The sequence below is a fragment of the Bubalus kerabau genome, chromosome 19, assembly GCF_029407905.1.
Source record: "Bubalus kerabau isolate K-KA32 ecotype Philippines breed swamp buffalo chromosome 19, PCC_UOA_SB_1v2, whole genome shotgun sequence".
NCBI lineage: Eukaryota > Metazoa > Chordata > Mammalia > Artiodactyla > Bovidae > Bubalus > Bubalus kerabau.
This window is the reverse complement of record NC_073642.1, coordinates 45,491,049-45,506,636: the sequence shown is the minus strand read 5'-3', so window position 1 is coordinate 45,506,636 and position 15,588 is coordinate 45,491,049. Positions and strand designations below refer to the sequence as shown.

General features: G+C 38.3%; 1 protein-coding gene across 2 annotated transcripts in view; it reads left to right on the top strand.

The window, feature by feature from the left end:
• Nucleotides 1-15,588, top strand: part of SNX6 (sorting nexin 6) — a 48,049-nt gene that overhangs the window by 31,483 nt on the left and 978 nt on the right. Inside the window, exons 10-13 of one of the 2 annotated variants that reach the window (XM_055555418.1) lie at nt 1,632-1,671; nt 7,483-7,569; nt 11,271-11,430; nt 11,513-11,598. In XM_055555418.1, the coding sequence (XP_055411393.1) occupies nt 1,632-1,671; nt 7,483-7,569; nt 11,271-11,430; nt 11,513-11,598 (373 nt within the window). The remainder of the gene's footprint in view (nt 1-1,631; nt 1,672-7,482; nt 7,570-11,270; nt 11,431-11,512; nt 11,599-15,588) is intronic. The other variant, XM_055555417.1, reaches the window with a different exon arrangement.

Here is a 15,588-nt window from a genome sequence, read left to right as displayed (position 1 = left end):
TTAACATTTACAGTGTTTTAGTTGATGAAAATTTGCCAATTTGTGTGTGTGAAAGAGAAACAATTTATATTAAAATGTTCTTAGATTTTAATAAAGTTTATTTTAAATAAATGCTGTTTTAGAATTAGAGTATATATATATTAATATATGTTTTGTTGGAGGCCAAGTTTTACTCTTTGGCCACCTGATGCAAAGAACTGACTCACTGGAAAAGACCCTGATGCTGGGAAAGATTGAAGGCAGGAAGAGGAGATGACAGAGGATGAGATGGTTGGATGGCATCATCGACTCAATGGACATGAGTTTGAGCAAGCTCCAGGAGTTGGTTGTGGACAGGGAAGCCTGGTGTGCTGCAGTCCATGAGGTCGCAAAGAGTCAGACACGACTAAGCAACTGAACTGAACTGAACTGAAGTTTTAATCTAGCCATAAATCTTAGTTGCTCGTGTAATGTTGTTTAAACTTAACTCTCCTTTGAAAATAGCTCAAACATACTTTTAAAATTTTAAGAAGAAAAACTGTTTTCATAGTCCATGCCTTTCTCTAAACCACATCCTTGAACTTTTCTCTAGTATATCCTGTCTCAGTAGACATGTCAGATCAAATTTTTCAGCAAAACAGGATACCATAGCCTAGTAATTAACATGCTACCTTCCCAAAGAGTTAGTTCTTAAGTCTTTGATAAGGAAAAAAAGGCAACCTTGCCATGTGTTACCTTACATAAACTTGTCAAAGAGTGAAGTGAAGTTCATAAAATTCAGCTTTCAATAGTATATACCCTAATCCAAATATAATGTTGTCTGTCTATTTTTCAGAATACCCTTTAGTAGTTTGGCATTGGGATATTTTTTAGTTGGCATCAGCATTTGAAAGATGGACTTTATAGTTAAAAGCGACAGTGGGGACTTCTTGGTGGCCTGGCGGTTAGGGTCCGGGCTTTCACTGAGGTGGCCCCAGTTCAGTTCCTGGTCAGGAACATCCTGCAAGCTGCAAGTGCAGCTCCCCTACCCACCCCCAAAAAGTGAAAGTGAATCCTGAAATAGAAATTGGCTGTTCCTTTCTCTTGTTTTCCAAAACAAAACAGCTCCATTTGAAAATATTTAAAATGTAGTTCTTTGGATGTGATTGTTCTGTACTTCTGTAGTATTTAAAGGTATAGACTTTATTTAATATTATGCAGCATATTACTAAAGGATATCAAGACAAAGATGGTTGTTTTAAAAAATATTTATTTAATATATTTATTTGGCCGCACTGGGTCTTAGTTATGCTGTGTGGGATCTAGTTCCCTGACCAGGGACTGAACCTAGGCCCTTGCATTGGAAGCATGAAGTCTTAACCACTGGACTACCAGGGAATTCCCAAGACAAAGTTTTTAATGTATGGCTTAGACTGTTACCTTGAAATGGGAGGATTTTCTATAACAGTACATCACGGGGAATCTGTTATATCGGTGCTTATACAAAGAAAGATTTTTGTCGAACTAGATGAAATCTGCAGTGAAAAAAATCATTATTATTGTAATGAGATAAGAATGTTTATTATTAATATGGTTTGCGGTGTGTTCTCTGAACATTTGCAATAGAAAATTATTTCAAAGATAGCTTATGATGAAATATTTTTCCCTTCCAGGTTTTTTCTTAAAGTTTCAGAACTGTTCGATAAGACGAGAGTAAGTACTAATAATTAACCTTCGGGAGTATAAGTCTCTGCAAACAATGTTTAATTTGTTGGGCTGTGTTTAACTTTATGAAAAAGATGAGTTATACTTTAGAATCATGAAGAGGCAGATTTAGATTTGAAAATAATGAGTTTTTCAGGAAATTCACTTTTTGTTACGGTATAAAAGTTCAAATTCTTTTTTTTATAAATTTATTTATTTTAATTGGAGGCTAATTACATTAGAATATTGTATTGGTTTTGCCATACATCAACATGAATCCGCCACGGGTGTACATGTGTTCCCCATCCGGAACCCCCCTCCCACCTCCCTCCCTGTACCATCCCTCTGGGTCATCCCACTGCACCAGCCCCAAGCATCCTGTATCATGCATCAAATCTGGACAGGCGATTCGTTTCATATATGATATTATACATGTTTCAATGCCATTCTCCCAAATCATCCCACCCTAAGTTCAAATTCTTGATCAGAAAATGTGTTCAGTAGGAAACTGTTCATTTTTATGAAAAAAATCATTTTTTCTTGGGGATTTTGTAAGCTAGAAGAAAATCTTGGATTCACTATAACTTTACCAAGATTATTGTTTTTGATCCCCCATGAAATACTGAGTTAAAAGTGAGTTGTATCAATGTAAAGCAAATATATAACTGCATGAAATTTTCATTCATTTTAGTAATTTAATACTGATACAGTCTTGGTTTTCAGGGGTCGTATTTATTTATAATCATTATGATAGGTAAATAATATTTAACATTTTTATAAATTGATAGAATAGTGAAAATGTTTACTAAATGTTTAATGGTACTTAGCTAATTAAGATTGGTGGTGGCTAGTCCATTGTAGAAGTCTGGTTTCATCATGATCTTGTCAATTGAGCTATTTATAGTGAAGACAAGTAGAAAAAGATAATATTCTCTGTCAAAGGAACAAGTTCTTAAATACGTAAATGTTATACTGGGGTCGATATAGCCCATTATTCTGCCTTTGATGTTTGTACCAGTGAGCATTTTCTGGAAAGATATAGTTGTTTTCTTGAGTCTATTTACATCAAAAGGATAGGGATCTATCACAAAATAGCCTTATGTGCCAGTTCTTCAAAAGTAGATGTAAAGATGGGATTAGATGCACAGAGGTTTATTGTGAAAAGCAAAAAGGAAGGAACAGTAATAGACAGGAGGAGCCTTCAGATGACAGTGCCAGTCTGCACCTATGGAAGGAGAGGAAGAGGAAAGAGGACTGGCTAGGCAGGGTTTCAGACTATAGCATAGTTCTGAGAAAGCTTCATCCAGGTCACAGGGGAGTCCCTAAGCCAGAGCCGCCTGTTAGAGAGTTCTGCGTCAGGCAAAAATGGGCTGGGTGGGGAGCATAGAACATAACTTTGGTATGAACATGAGTCCAGATCCAGAGATACAGTAGTTGGGGCTATCAGCCAGCCAGCTATAATCCTTTCAGCAAGCATTTCTCTTGACCGAGGTCCGAGTGGCACATTTCGATAACCCCCAAATTCTTATTTCCTTTAGCATGTGCATGGTGTTCTGGTTACTATGGCTGTGTTACAAATCATCCTAAAATCAGTAGCTTTAAACAGCAACCATTTGATTAAGCCAGTGAACTCTGGTTCAGGAACTCAGAAAGGGCACAGCAGAGATGATTGTCTCTGCCCCATGGTGTGCCTCCACAGGAAGGCTGTGAAGGCCAGAGCCTGGAACTATCTGAAGGCTCGATCATTCCTGTGTCCGAGGGTTGATACTGGCTAGCAGCTGGAACTTCTGCTAGGGCTGTTGGCTGTAACACCTACATGTGGCTTTGAGCTGCTTAGGCTTCTTCACAGCTTGGTAAAGAGGTTCCAAAAGTGAGCATCCCAAATGATGGGAAGAGGAAGCTGGGGCCTGGAAACTGGCGTGGCATCATTCCTGTATTGGCCAAGCAGTCTTAGAGCCCAGATTCAAAGAGAGGGGACACACACCCTACTTATTAATGGCAGGAGAGGAGCCCCATTTAAAAGCACCGAACATTAACTAGCATGTCAGGGAGTTAAGTTTGTTTCTCCACAAAGAAACTTAAAGTTTTTTCTAACTTTTTATTAAAGTATACTATACGTGTAGAAAAAAGCACATAACAGAAACGTACAGCTCAGTGAAATGTTATTTCACACACCCATGTAATGAATACCTGGATGAAGAAATGGAGCATTACAGCAATTCAGGTGCCCGACTCCCCTTTCAGCTGCCTTCTGAGTCACCACCTCCTGCAAGACTAACCACTGTCCTAGCTTCTAACAGCAAAAATTGGTTTTATTTTCATATCTTATATAAATACATATGCAGTATATATTGTTCTTTGTCTGGTTTCTTTTAATTGTTATATACATGAGATTCATTGGTGGTGTTGCATGTAAGTATAGTTTCTACATTCTTACTGCTGTATTGTTTTCCATTTCAAGAATAGACCTAACTTTATTATTTGTTCTACTGGTGGGCATTTAGATAGTTGCCAGTTTGAGGTACTTTACACAGAGTACTGTTAAGACCATTTTTTATTTATCTTCAGCTGAACATAAGTACACATTTCTGTGGGGTGTATGTAACTTGGAGACGTGATGGTTCATAGGATACCCATGTGAAAAGTTTTTTTTTCCCTTAGTGATTGTGCCAGCTCGCATTCCCACCAGAATGAATGTGAGCATTGGGCTGCTGCACAGGGTTGTAATATTTGGTATCTTTTTTTACTTTAGCTGTTTTGGTGGATGTATAGGATTTTTTTTTTTTAATTTTTTATTTTGACAACAATTTCTGGCTTAGATTGCAAGAATAGTACAAAGAATTCCTGTACACATGTCACCCAGATTTCCTTTCCTTTTGTTGTTGTTCAGTCACTAAATCTTGTCCAACTCTGCAACCCCATGAACCTGCAGCAAGCCAGGCTTCCCTGTCCATCACCATTTCCCAGAGTTTGCTCAAACTCATGTCCATTGAGTCAGTGATGCCATCCAACCATCTCATCCTCTGTCGCCCTCTTCTCTTGCCATCAGTCTTTCCCAACATCAGGGTCTTTTCCAGTGAGTCAGCTCTTTGCATCAGGTGGCCAAAGTATTGGAGCTTCAGCTTCAGCACCAGTCCTTCCAATAAATATTCAGGGTTGATTTCCTTTAGGATTGACTGGTTGGATCTCCTTGCACTTCAGGGGACTCACAAGAGTCTTCTCCAGCACCATAGTTCCAAAGCATCAATTCTTTGGTGCTCAGCCTTCTTTATAGTCCAACTCTCACATCCATATGTGACTACTGGAACAATCATAGCTTTGACTAAACGGACCTTTGTTGGCAAAGCAATGCCTCTGCTTTTTAATACACTGTTTTGGTTTGTCATAGCTATTCTTCTAAGGAGCAAGAGTCTTTTAATTTTGTGGCTACATTCATTGTCTGCAGTGATTTTGGAGCCCAAGAAAACTAAATATGACACTGTTTCAACTTTTTCCACATCTGTTTGCCATGAAGTGGTGGGGTCAGATGCCATGATCTTTGTTTTTTGAATGTTGAGTTTTAAGCCAGTTTTTTCATTCTCTTCTTTCACCTTCATCAAGAGGTTCTTTAGTTCCTCTTCACTTTCTGCCATTAAAGTGGTATCATCTGCATATCTGAGGTTGTTGATATTTCTCCCAGCAGTCTTGATTTCAGCTTGTGATTCATCTAGCCCAGCATTTTGCATGATGTACTGTGTATATAAGTTAAATAAGCAGAGTGACAGGATACAGCCTTGACATACTCCTTTTCCAATTTGAACCTATCCATTGTTCCATGTCCAGTTCTAATTGTTGCTTCTTGTCCTGCATACAGATTCCCTTAGATTTGGTTGACATAGTGCATTCTTCTTTATCCTCTGTCTCTCCACAGTGAATGAAGAGTTCTCATCTTTTTAGTCTGACATGGCTGCTTCCCAGTTCACCTCACCTCAGACTCACCACACCACTTTAGTTTTATGTTTGTTTGTTTTTTTTTTTTTAACTTTTACTCTTTGGTATTTTCAGGCACATTTTGTTAATATTTTAATGTTGTTTTGTAGTTGTCTGCAGCAGGGGGATTGGTTTGAATTACCTAGTCCATTACTACTGCCAGCCTCTATTACTTTATAGTCATGTGTACATATCAGTTGCTATTAAAATGAATAGAAAAATACAGGTGAACCTAAAAGATGATATTGAAACTAGTTACAGCCAAGAACTTGAGTCAAATATAGAGTCCTTCCATAAATTCACTAATCTCATTTGATCTCATCATTTTTCTGTTAATTTTTTTTTGTCAGTTACATACAAAGACAAAATAACAGGCTCATAGAAAGAATGGAAGGAAACTTAGCTTAACTAGGAACTGATACTGTAGTTACTTATAACTTTAATTTTTTTATTTTCATTTTTTTATTTATTTTAATTGGAGGCTAATTACTATACAATATTGTGGTGGTTTTTGCCATACATCAACATGAATCAGCCATGGGTGTACACATGTCCCCGCATCCTGAACCCCCCCTCCGACCTCCCTTCCCACCCCATCCCTTGGTTGTCCCAGAACACCAGCTTTGAGTGCCGTGCTTCTTGCTTTGAACTTGCACTGGTCATCTATTTTACATATGGTAATATATATATGTTTCAATGCGAATAACTCAAGTCGGCCCACCCTCACCTTCTCCCACATAGTCCAAAAGTCTGTTTTTTACATCTGTCTCTTTTGCTGTCTTGCATATAGGGTCATTGTTAACCATCTTCCTAAATCCATATATATGCGTTAATATACTGTATTGGTGTTTCTCTTTCTGACTTACTTCACTCAGTATAATAGGCTCCAGTTTCATCCACCTCATTAGAACTGACTCAAATGCATTCTTTTTTGTAGCTGAGTAATCCATTGTGTATATGTACCGCAACTTCCTTTCCCATTCGTCTGCCGATGGCCATCTAGATGGCTTCCATGTCCTGGCTATTGTAAACAGTGCTGCAGTGAACACTGGGGTACACGTGTCTCTTTCAATTCTGGTTTCCTCAGTATGTATGCCCAGCAGTGGGATTGCTGGATCATAAGGCAGTTCTGTTTCCAGTTTTTTAAGGAATCTCCACACTGTTCTCCATAGTGGCTGTACTAGTTTGCATTCCTACCAACAGTGTAAGAGGGTTCCCTTTTCTTCACACCCTCTCCAGCATTTATTGTTCGTAGACTTTTTGATGGCAGCCTTTCTGACTGGCATGAAATGGTACTTCATTGTGGTTGTGATTTCATTTCTCTGATAATGAGTGATGTTGAGCATCTTTTCATGTGTTTGTCAGCCATCTATATGTCTTCTTTGAAGAAATGTCTGTTTAGTTCTATTGGCTCATTTTTTGATTGGGTCATTTATTTTTCTGATGTTTATCTGCATGAGCTTGTATATTTTGGAGATTAATTCCTTGTCAGTTGTTTCGTTTGCTATTATTTTCTCCCATTTTGAAGGCTGCCTTTTCACCTTGCTTATAGTTTTCTTTGTTGTGCAAAAGCTTTTAAATTTAATTAGGCCCCATTTGTTTGTTTTTGTTTTTAATTTCATTACTCTGGGAGGTAGGTCATAGAGGATCTTGCTGTGATTTATGTCAGAGTGTTCTGCCTATGTTTTCCTCTAAGAGTTTTATAGTTTCTGGTCTTATATTTAGATCTTTAATCCATTTTGAATTTATTTTTGTGTATGCTATAACTTTAATTTTTTTACAATAAGAAAAAAGTACTGAGTGTAGAATGTAAATACTGACTAAATACTTAATTTTTTTTTCCTATTTTAGAAAATAGAAGCACGAGTGTCAGCTGATGAGGACCTCAAACTTTCTGACCTTTTGAAATATTACTTAAGAGAATCCCAAGCTGCTAAGGTAATTTTATTCATTGTTTTTTAAAATGGACTGCTTGACAGAAACCCATCATCTCTTTAGAAGTTGTTGGACTTAAAATGGTTTAAGATGACTTATCTCTTGATTTTAAATCATATTTTAAAGTGTGATTTTTTTTTTCTCTTTTTATAGATTGTAGGTCACAGAACCCCACATTAAAGTCTCCTCTATTAACTTCTGATACAGTTTGTCTGGAACTTATCTTTTTTCTGAATTTGATATATTTAGCCAGGTGAAATACCTGCAAAGACAAAAGGAAAATGCCCAAATGACAGTTGTACAGTTAGAGGATTCCTAATTTGGCCTATCTAAGTCCTCTGTTGGGGGTGTCTGCTCACTTGTGTGCAGCTCTTTATGACTGCATGGACTGTAGCCTGCCAGGCTCCTCTGTCCATGGGATTTTCCCAAACAAGAATACTGGAGTGGGTTGCCATGTCCTCCTCCAGGGGACCTTCCCGACCCAGGGATTGAACCCACGTCTCCTGTGTCTCCTGCATCACGGGCAGATTCTTTACCACTGAATCACCAGGGAAGCCCTCTGTTGAGGGTGAGCAAGTCATAAAACAAGGATATGTTTTATTTTAAGGCATCTCAAATTTCCTTTTGGAAATCTGTCCATGTGTAAAACTAAAACTCTTTACTAATCAAAAAAATGTTTAACAAAAACTTCTTAAAGCACTGAAATCTTAGTGACTCAGATACTCCAATTCAGTGTTAATTTATGAATTGAGATATACCGAAAATTCCCATCTGGTCCCTGTTGCTTTGAATACCCTTCTTTTATTTCTCATCAAATTATAAATAACCCTTTTAACTTTGAGGACTTAAGTACTTGCAGATATACTGTCCATATCGAATTTGTTTTAAATCAGATTGTGTATTATGAACTGCTTAACATTGGTTGGGCAGGGTTAAAATAAATTGTTCACTTTTGAAGACTTATTATTATAATATGTAATGGTTTGTAATATATTCGTAAAAGGGAAGGCTGCTCAACAAGTAAAAAGGAATAAGCTATGCATATATACAACAAGATGGGTCACTCTGAAAATAATTTTGCTGAGTGAAAGAAGGCCAGCAGTAAAGACTGCAGTTTACATTAGCGTTCACTCTTGGTGGTATACATTCTGTGGATTTGGACAAGTGTGTAGTGACATAAGTATCATACAGAATAGTTTTCCTGCCAGAAATCCCCTGTTCCATCTGTTCATTCGCCTTCCTCCTAACACTTTTTGATACTTTAATTGCCTCCGTAGTTTTCCCTTTTCCAAAATGACATATTGTTGAGTCTTTTCATACTGGTTTCTTCACTTGGTAATGTGCATTTAAGTTGCCTCTGTGCTTTTCAGGACTTGATAGCTCTTATCTCTTCAGCAGTTAATAGCCTCTATCCATCAAATTTGTTTATCCACTGACCTTATTGAACGGTTGCTTCTAAGTTTTGGCAGTTATGAGTACAGCTGCTATAAACATCCGTGTGCAGGTTTTTGTGTGAACATAAGTTTTCAACTCCTTTGAGTAATTAACAGCAAGAAAGGTAATTGCTAGACCATATGATAAGAGTAGTTCTGTCAAACTGTCTTCCAAAGTGGCTATATCATTGCATTCCCACCATAATGAAGGAGAATTCCTGTTGCATAACATCCTCACCAGCAATCGGTATTATCAGTATTGTAGATATTGGCCATTCTGACAAGGTGTGTAGTGATACCTTGTTCTAATCTGCATTTCCCTGATAACATGTGATGTGAAGCATCTTTTCACAAGCTTATTTGCCATCTCTGTGTCTTTGATGAGCTACCTGTTCTAAAAAAAGAGTTATTTGTGTATTTTGGATAGCAGTCCTTTTATCAACATTTTTAACTGTCAGGGAAAGGAAAGTGTTAGTCGCTCAGTTGTGTCTGACTCTTTGCGACCCCATGGACTGTAGCCTGTCAGGCTCCTCTGTCCATAAGGATTCTCCAGGCAAGAATACTGGAGGGAGTAGCTATTTCCTTCTTCAGGGGATCTTCCCAGTCCAGGGATTGAACCCGGGTTGCCTGTATGCCAGGCAGATTCTTTATCGTTTGAGCCATCAGGGGAGCTCCTGAGCCACCAAATACACATCAAAACCATGGAGTTATATCACTTCACACCCACTACATAGCTCTAATCAAAAAGACAACAGTGTTGACAGGAATGTGGAGAAATGAGACCGCTCATAGTTCTGGTGGAAAAATGTAAATGGTGCGGTCACTTTGAAGGTACTCTGGCATTTTCTCAAGAGGTTCAACATAGAGTTACAAGGTGACCCTGCAATTCTACTTCTAAATAATGAGCTATAAAAGAGAAGTGAAACATGAAAACATATCCACAGAAAAGCTTAAACACACATGTTCATAACAGCATTTTTCTGAAATAGCCAAAAAGTTGAAACAAACCAAATCTTTCAGCTGATGAATGGATCAATCAGTGTGGTATATCTATACAGTGAAATATAGAGCTTCCCTGGTGGCTCAGAGGTTAAAAGCGTCCGCCTCCAACGCAGGAGACCTGGGTTCGATCTCTGGGTTGGGAAGATCCCCTGGAGAAGGAAATGGTAACCCACTCCAGTACTCTTGCCTGGAGAATCCCATGGACAGAGAAGCCTGATAGGCTACAGTCCATGGGGTCGCAAAGAGTCGGACACGACTGAGCAACTTCACTTTCACTTTCATATCCATACAGTGAAATATTTAGCAATCAAAGGCATGAAGTACTGATTCATGCTACAAATAGATGAACTTGAAATTTTATGCTAAGTGAAAAAGCCAGACAGGGGAGTTGGCTGGCAGTCCAGTGGTTAGGACTCTACTCTTTCACTGCTGAGGGCCCAGGTTCATTCAGTCCCTGGTCAGAAAACTAAGATCCCACAAGGCAAGCAGCCAAAAAAGGAAAAAAATAAATAAAAGCCAGGCACAAAAGGCTGCATATGAAATGATTCCTTTAAGAAATCTGTTTATTTGGCTGTGCTGGGTCTTTGTTGCTATGTGGGCTTTTCCCTAGTTTGGCGAGTTGGGGTTCCTCTCTGCTCGTGGTGCACGGACTTCATTTGGCGGCCTCTCTCATTGCAGGGCACGGGCTCTGCAGCGCACGTGCTTCAGTAGTTGTGGCTCCCGGGCTCCAGAGCAGACTCAATGGTTGCGGCACATGGGGTTGCTTGTCTTAGACAGGCGGGGTCTTCGCGGATCAGGGAGGGAAGCCGTATCTCTTGCATTGGCAGGCACGTTTTTTTACCCTTGAGCCACCAGGGAAGCCCAGGATTCCTTTTTTAATGAAATGTCCAAAATAGGCAAATCTGTAGAGACAGCAGATGAATGACTGGAGGTGGGGGCTGTAGGAGGAAATGGAGAGTGATTGCCATGGATATGAGATTTCCTTTTGGGTGACAGAGATGTTCTAAGATTGAGTGTAGTGATGGGTACACAACTCTGTGTGCATATTAACCATTGAATTGTGCTCTTTAAATGGGTGAATTATATGGTGATATGAGTTATACCTCAATAAAGCTGTTACCCAAAAAATGTAGAAGAGTAACTGACCTGTGGCATTCAGTGTGTAAGTGTTAACTCCGATGATGGTTGTTAGGGGTGGGCGGGGGGGAGGTTGGCAGCAGCTACTAGACACGAGCAGCATGTGTTATCATGCAGCATTCTGTTTTATAGGATCTCCTCTATCGAAGATCTAGGTCATTAGTGGATTACGAAAATGCCAATAAAGCACTGGATAAAGCAAGAGCGAAAAATAAAGATGTTCTGCAGGCTGAAACATCCCAACAGTTATGTTGTCAGAAATTTGAAAAAATATCTGAATCTGCAAAACAAGGTACTCTTACATTAACCTTTAGTAATCAGGTGTGTTTTACACTGTTACACAAGCAGTTAATCCTAATTTGTTTTGTTCACAGAACTTATAGATTTTAAGACAAGAAGAGTTGCTGCATTCAGAAAAAATTTAGTGGAACTGGCAGAGTTAGAACTGAAGCATGCAAAGGTAGTGTCATATTAAAGATATAACAATTTAAGTGACTTAAAATTTAGGAATGAGTCTGTAATGATACTTTATACTAATTTTAAAAATAGGAAATCTTAGACTTGAGAGGGATTTTAAAGATTATCTAATTTCAGCAAGAATAGTATCTGCAGTGTCTCTAATGGTTAGCTCTGCAAGACTCCAGTACCTAATATGGAGAAACAGTGTCATTTTTTGACTAGTTAAAAAAATAAATTTTCTTTACTGTCATTGCTCATTTAAAATACTATACCCGAAAATGGAAACACTTTTGCATGTGTGAAATGATTATTGTACACATTTCTTGTTGCAGCATGTTTTTTTAATTGAAGTATATAGTTGATTTAGAATGTTACGTTGATTTCAGGTGTACAGAAAAGTTATTCAGTTATATACATATATGTATATATTCTTTTTCAGATTCTTTTCCATTATAGGTTATTATAGAATATTGAGTATAGTTCCCTGTGCTATACAGTGGGTCCTTGTTGTTTATTTTATATATAGCAGCATGTATATGTTCCCTTGTGGCTCAGCTGGTAAAGAATCCGCCCGCAATGCGAGAGACCTGGGTTTGATCCCTGGATTGGGAAGATCCCCTGGAAAAGGGAAGGGCTACCCACTCCAGTATTCTGGCCTGGAGAATTCTGTGGACTGTATAGTCCATGGGGTTGCAAAGAGTTGGACACAACTGAGCGGCTTTCAAAAAAAAAAAAGTGTGTATATGTTACTCTCAAATTCATATTTTTTGTGGTTAAAAAACATAAAATTTACCATCTTAACCATTTTTAAATGTGAAGTTTGAGTAGTGTTAAGTATATTCACATTGTTGTACACCGGATCTCTAGAACTTTTTCATTTATTGAGCATTTATTTTAAAAATGTAATTGCAGGCCACATGTGTGTCTGTTAAATTTTAGCTTGCTAGTCTTAGCCCAGCTCATTGAGATCTTTTGGAAACTTGGGTTTGATCATGTGGTATTTGACTATTACACTAGGTTTTCCTGTCAGTTGTTTGATATTTGCAGTTTGTATGAACTATCTTTTATGTCTTCATCTAAGTTTTGATTTAAAAGGTTGATCAGGATTAAAGGAATCAGTGTTTGTTAATCTAATTTATAAAAGTGGCACCCAAAAACTTTTAGTTCCCTTCTTTCTATACTAATTGATACTAACTTATTAATATTATTTGGTTATATTTATTTGAATAGTTATGAGTTCACTTATACTATTATCCACCATTATTTCTCCATTTTATCTGTGAAGGACATTAGGATCGAGCCTGTGTTGGTTTTCTGATGTTCACTGCTTATGTTCTTTTTAAAGACGTTATAAACTGTCACGGATTTTGTTATAGATTAAGGGTGAGTTGACAAACTATAACCTGTTTTTGTACAGCCTGTGAGTCAGAAATAGCATTCATGTCTTTAAATGATTATAAAAAGATCAAAAGAATAATACTTCTTGACATGCTAATTACATGAAAGTCAATTTTAACCTATAAAGTTTTATTGAAATACAGCCAAGCTTACTCACTTAGGCTTTGTCTGTGATTGCTTTCATACTACTGCAGCAATGCTGAGTAGTTGCAACGGAGACCAAACGTCTCTGAAAGTCTACAATGTTTACTGTTTAGCACTTCACAAAAAGAGTTTGCTGACCCATGCTATAGATTGATGTTAGCTTCTGGTTTCCAGATTTTGTACTTTTTCAAATTCTTTCTGAGGTATGTTCTTTGGGTGCCAGTTTCTCACAGCTGTTCTAGTCCAGTTGTTCTAAACTAGTAGTGATTTTGCCCCCCAGAAGACATTCAGTAATTTCTGGAGACATTTATGGTTGTCACCAATCGGGATGGGTAGGTTATGGAGAGGCCAGAGGCCAGGGTTGCTACTCAACATCCTCCCATGCACAGAGAACCCCCACAAGAGGGGATCACAGCCCCAGTGTCAGGAGTGCCAAGCTTGGAGAACTCTGTTGTCTCAGATTTCTTACTGATTTTGTAAGTCTGAACAAAATCTCATTTTGGTCCCAGGATCCAAGTAAACCATTCCAGAAAGAGTAGATAATGGTTAAATTTACAGCAAGATGTTTGAAACTACTTTGGATTTTATTTATTATAACTGACATATATGACTCTACCACATAATTGAAGTCTAGTTATAACAGAAAACTCGATAGTTAGGTCACTTTTGTTTCCTTGAAAATAGGCTCAGATTCTTTATTAAGGAAATAAAAATGTATGATGGGGCAGTAACAAAAGAAAGTGATGAGCCAGCTGTGGGGGTGTGACGTGAGTCCCCACGTACCCTACTGCAGGTGCAGAGCAAGGTACACCTTTTGCGGGGCATCCGGCAGGTGTCAGCCTGCAGCACATACATCTCGTGACTCGGCGGTTCCCGTTGGGGGGGTGCAGCTGTAAGAAGGTAATTTCATGACGATAGGCAGGCTTAGAGTCATTTGTCACAGTTCTGTTCTTATACCGGCCAAAAATTGACAGTAACTTAAACATCTAAAATTGTTTATTTTCACTTAATTTTAGACTTTCAGAAATGTTGCAAGGAAAGTACAAAGAATTCCTGAATACTCTTCACCCAGATTCCCCAAATGTGCATGTTATCACATCTATTTTGTCTTTTTCTCTCCCTTCTTCCCTGTTTCTCTTTACACACACATCCCTGTACATACCTATTTTTGTCGTAAACCGTATGAATAAGTTGCAGATACTATGCTTCTTCCTTTTACACGTTTCCGTGTGAATTTCCTAAAACCAAGTAATTCTCTTAAAATAGTCAGTTATAAAGGTGAGGAAATTAATATCGACATAATTCTGTTATCTAACCCAGAGACCTGTATTCACATTTCCCTAGTTGTGCCAGTAGGAGTGAAGAGATCGTGTGCATTCAGTGCACCTGTCGTCTTAGACTTCTGGTGTCTGGGGAAGTTGCTGAGTCTTTGTGTTTTGTAGCATTGGATACAACCCACTCCAGTGTTCTTGACTGGAGAATCCCAGGGACGGCGGAGCCTGGTGGTGGGCTGCCGTCTATGGGGTCGCACAGAGTTGGACACGACTGAAGTGACTTAGCAGCAGCAGCATTGGATACAGGCCCGTAGAATGCTCCTCAGTTTGGGTTTGTCTGATTCCTGGGTTTGGGTTCTGCACTCTGGGAAGGTGTCCCACACAGAAGTGATGTTCAGATGGTCTCATTGCATCTCATGTGAGGAGATACATGCTGTTGATTAGCTGCCTTACTGGCAATGTACAACATTGATCATTTGCTTAAAGTGATGTCTGCAGGCTTCACAGTGGCTGAGTTGCTGTTTTATACTTTGGAATTAAGAGGTATACTGTGGGGAGGTACTTGAGACTGTTAAATACCTCATCACTCAACCAGCACTGACCAGTAGAACTTCGTGCCGTGGTGGAAGTACTCTCATTAGCACTGCCCGTGTGGTTGGCGTTAGTCACGTGTGGCTGTTGACCCCTTGAAATGTGGATAATGCACCTGAGGGACTGAGTTTTCATTTAATTTTAATTAACAGAAATTTTAATTATGCATATTTTTTTGCATTTATTTTTTTTTTAAAAATGTGCATTTAAAAAATGCATATTTTTATGCATTTAATTATACATAGCTAATGGCTACAGTATTGGCATTTTAAGTCTCATAATAGCATCCATTCATGTTTTTTGCCTCAGTCAGTTAATTTGTGATGGTTGCCAAATGGTCATTTTCTAATTCCATCTTTATACATTTTAGTTGACTTGCTAAGGAGAAGGATTTCCTTCACTCCTGTTAATATATTACTGTAACGTAAATATACTTAAATTTACTTTTGTATGTTCCTAAATTTGGATGCCAGTTCACATGTTTTATAAATGGGCATTTAGGTATGACTTTTGTAGAATACTTCTGTGTGATCTTACTATTTTTATAAAACTGCTATAAGTCTAAGCTACCATCAGAACATGCC